At 38.7% G+C, this 4542-nt stretch overlaps 1 protein-coding gene across 1 annotated transcript; it reads left to right on the top strand.

The window, feature by feature from the left end:
- LOC109011082 (CSC1-like protein ERD4) lies at positions 1 to 4542 on the top strand. The gene is made up of 6 exons (XM_018992142.2): positions 1 to 629; positions 1498 to 1646; positions 2018 to 2293; positions 2552 to 3399; positions 3529 to 3784; positions 3980 to 4542. The coding sequence occupies exons 1-6, from the start codon at positions 365 to 367 to the stop codon at positions 4355 to 4357; spliced, it is 2172 nt and encodes a 723-aa protein (XP_018847687.1). The 5' UTR covers positions 1 to 364; the 3' UTR covers positions 4358 to 4542.

The following is a 4542-nucleotide window of genomic DNA, read 5'->3' as shown; positions in this document are numbered from 1 at the left end:
CTCTCTCTCTCTCTCTCTCTCTCGCATCAGAATCATATCATGAAAACACGGAGGGGAACCCCACAACCGGCTAATCAAGCCCCCATATAAATGGCAGATATTTCCCATATCTTATTGGCTTAAAACGCATTGCATTCACTCTTCTTCCAATCGTAACGCTCCACAGTCCACACCCACCCATCAATCCTTCTCCATCACACGCCCAACGGTTACTCTTCTCTTTCCTTCCTTCGTACGTTAGCTTAGCCCCCGCTCCCCATATAAATCTTTCTTCTTTGAGATATCTATACCTGTCGTCAACCTTTCTGCACGGTGTTCTGAGAGAGTGAAGGATAAGGAGGTCGTTTTTTAGAGGGAGACTCAGATGGATTTTAGTTCGTTCTTGACGTCCCTGGTGACGTCGTTCTTGATATTCGTGGTTTTGATGCTGCTTTTCGCGTGGTTGTCGCGGAAGGAGGGGAATAGCGTCGTGTACTACCCGAACCGGATCTTGAAGGGTTTGGATCCTCCCGCGTCCGGGACCCGTAATCCCTTCGCGTGGATCCAGGAGGCCTTGTCCTCCACGGAGCAGGACGTGATCTCCATGTCCGGGTTTGACACTGCCGTCTACTTCGTGTTCTTGAGCACTGGTTTGCACTCTGGCTCTGTTGCCCTTTATCTTTCTTTTTGAAGTTTTAGGACTATGGTGAAGTTGGTTTTCCTCCATCGGTTCTTTTTGGTGGAATTCATGTTAAATTGTTAATGATTGTAGATTTGTATCTCGTACTTGTGTTTTACATGGATTTTACTAGCTATACTCTGAGATTTGCTTTCTATATTTGGCTACTTGCTTAGTGCGCTTCGAGCTGTTCTATTCACCCGAGGAAAAATTGTAATACCTCAAATGATTATTATTGGGTTTATTGGGGAGATCAACTTTGATCTAATTCTACATTTGAGGGAATCGTTTTCTATAAATTATTTTTCAGTGGAAGTCCAACCTTTTTTTTCTCCTTTTGAAAAAGTAAATTGTTTTTTTTTTTTTTTTTTATATAGTAAAAATAATTTCCAAACTTGCAGAAGTGCTTTAAGAAAAGAAAGTGGAACGCTTTTTCTTTTGAAATAAAGAATATTTGAACAGTTTCGGTGTTGGAAGGATGGGTAATTGGGTATTGCTGAAGGGAGATCACTTTGTACATCTCCATTCCAGCCATTGTGTGCCTAAAGCCATAGTTAGCTAAAGCATACGAAACATTCAAACTCAGTTTTAAAACAAGAAAAGATAACAGAAAATATGAAACCGAGAATGATGCCTCTAGTTTATGAGTGTTATTCAATGTTTAGGTCATTCTGAGTATAAAACATCACTTGCACCTTCATTAAATCATTTCGTCTGAATGGGAATTAGAGAATGTGACTTTGGCTCTCTCTCTCTCTCTCTAAAGATGTCAACTTTTTCTGCACGAAGAAAGCATACAATTTCTTATATTATTATCTTTTTGGCCTATTAATTTGCAGTGTTTGGAATCTTGGTTTTATCCGGCGTAGTACTGCTTGCTCTTCTTCTACCAGTTGCTGCCACTGATAATAGTGTGAAGGTTACCGCGGCAACCACCAGCAATGGGACTTTTAACGAGTTTGACAAGTTATCCATCGGCAATGTCAAAGTACTACACAACCTTTCATGAACTGAATGTTGAATTCCTTTTTTTTTTTATTCTCTCATGCAGTAGATTACCAAATTTTCGACATGGCTGGTAGATATTATCTAGAATTTTCAAGTGCATTTTGGGAATTTGCCTCAGCCAAATATAATCTTCTACCTATCAATGTATAGGTATAGAACCACAATTTGCTGAGCTAGTGGTGATAAATATATAAAATGTTATGTTATCTAATTAATTTGTCTTTTATGATTCACTTATTAAAAAAATTTCTTTTGTGATTCAATAATTCTAACCTGTAACAACGTTCTGTTTTGTATATATTGATTGGGGCACTTCTTAATGCAGTTTTCTCTGTTCCTTTGTAAATACAGGAGAAGAGCCCTCGTTTATGGGCATTTATGATAGCCACTTACTGGGTTTCATTTGTTACGTATTACCTGTTATGGAAGGCATACACGCATGTCTCTAAACTGAGAGCTGATGCTCTTATGTCTCCCCAATTGAAACCTGAACAATATGCCGTTATCGTTAGAGACATACCTCCGGTCCCTGAAGGTCTAACAAGAAAAGAGCAGGTTGATTCATATTTCAAAGCTATCTATCCTGATACATTTTACAGATCAATGGTGGTCACGGACAACAAAGTGGTAAGACATTGATTTGCTGTGTTCTAAAATTCTTTGACATCAAGTTGACTCCTGAAAACTTAACAGCACTTTAGCGGCACTTGAGGGGGTGCTTTATTTCCACTGCACTCTGATATGTTACCGTTTGCAATTCACTTTGGAACAAGTTTTGCTACTTAATATATAGTAAGCTATTAATACAAAACTAGAATGTGCGAACAGTTGAGATGCTATTTATTTACATCAATTTATTACTTATCATTGATTTGATCCTCCTAGGTGAACAAAATTTGGGAAGAGCTAGAAGGGTACAAGAAAAAGCTTGCACGTGCTGAAGTGATATATGCACAGTCAAAAACAACAGGCAAACCAGGGGGAGTTAGACCGACTAACAAAACTGGCTTCCTTGGTCTGTTTGGTAAAAAGGTAGATAGCATAGAGTACTACAATGGAAAGATAAATGAACTAATCCCAAAACTGGAATCAGAACAAAAAGTCACCCTCAGAGAGAAGCAGCAAGCTGCTGCTCTGGTATTTTTCACGAGCAGGGTCACTGCAGCTTCTGCAGCTCAGAGTCTACATGCTCAAATAGTTAACGATTGGACAGTTGTAGATGCTCCTGAACCTCGTCAAATACTTTGGGCTAATCTTCCAATCAAGTTTTTTCAGAGGCAAGTACGGCAATATGTCGTGTATGCTATTGTGGCTTTGACCATAGTTTTCTACATGATTCCGATTGCGTTGATTTCTGCCTTCACAACACTTGAGCAGTTGAAGAAACTTCTCCCATTTTTAAAGCCAGTTTTGAATATCGATGCAATCAAAACAGTGTTGGAAGCTTACCTCCCTCAGATTGCACTCATCATCTTCTTGGCTTTGTTGCCCAAGCTCCTTCTATTTCTCTCCAAGGCTGAGGGAATCCCCTCTTTAAGTCATGCAGTGAGAGCCTCTTCTGGGAAATACTTTTATTTCACAGTGCTGAATGTTTTCATTGGAGTGACTGTGGGTGGAACATTGTTCAATACGTTCAAGACCATTCAGAAGAATCCTCCCGATTATATAATTACCTTGCTAGCGAATAGTCTGCCAGGCAATGCAACGTTCTTCCTCACCTTTGTAGCTTTGAAGTAAGATAATTATTATTATTTTTATCATCAGTAAGATAATGATTTGGCGTTTCTTATATTTGTCTTATGTGCACTAATGTCCACAGTATTACACTTGTCATTCAATTTTAATATTTCTATGATTCCCAGGTTTTTTGTTGGCTACGGCCTTGAACTGACCAGAATAGTCCCTCTAATTATATACCATGTAAAGAGGAAGTATCTGTGTAAGACCGAGGCAGAGTTGAAAGCAGCTTGGTTTCCTGGAGAACTTGGGTATGCAACTAGGGCTCCTGGTGACTTGCTGATTGTTACAATTGTCCTCTGCTACTCTGTCATAGCTCCTCTTATTCTCCCATTTGGTGCGGCTTACTTTGGCTTAGGATGGCTAATTCTCAGAAATCAGGTAATATTTCACTCAGCTCTTTTTTTCTTTATATGTTGGAAGTAGCTTTTACCCAATATTGATGTTGTTTATTACCTCTGATAAGCCATTGTCCTGCCAGAATGAGGAAAAACAAATATTTTTGGATGAGTGAATTTAAAAATTTATACATATTTTACATGCATGTCTGTCTTTCTAACGTTTCATCTATAACAGGCACTCAAAGTTTATGTTCCGGCCTATGAAAGCTATGGAAGGATGTGGCCCCACTTGTTCGTACGCATCCTAGCAGCTCTGATATTATACCAAGTTACCATGCTTGGTTACTTTGGTGTAAAGAAATTCTACTATGCACCATTCGTAATCCCACTCATAATACTTAGCTTCATCTTTGGCTTTGTCTGTTCCAAGAAGTTCTACAGATTTTTCCATGACACGGCTCTGGAAGTTGTATGCCGCGAGTTGAAGGAAGTTCCTAACATGGAACTAGTTTTCAGATCTTTCATCCCACAAAGCTTGGGTTCTGAGAAGTTTGATGATGATCAGTTTGAAGATGCTTTGTCACAAGTTTCAAGAACGACATCACTTGTTTGATGTACATTTCTGTTTTCCACCAGATTATATTGATGTTGGTGTTTTTTTTTTTTTAGCTTTGTTTAGCAGAAGTCTTTGGATGCACTATTTGTTGATATTAAGATTTAGGAATCATGGCTTTGGGTTTGTCTGTAACATAAATATTATATTAAATTCGAATCGCCTGTGTTGAATTTCTTATTTAA

This window comes from Juglans regia, chromosome 3 (genome assembly GCF_001411555.2).
Source record: "Juglans regia cultivar Chandler chromosome 3, Walnut 2.0, whole genome shotgun sequence".
In the NCBI taxonomy this organism is placed as follows: domain Eukaryota; kingdom Viridiplantae; phylum Streptophyta; class Magnoliopsida; order Fagales; family Juglandaceae; genus Juglans; species Juglans regia.
Note: the sequence above shows the minus strand (reverse complement) of the source record. Positions and strands in the feature narration are given on the sequence as shown.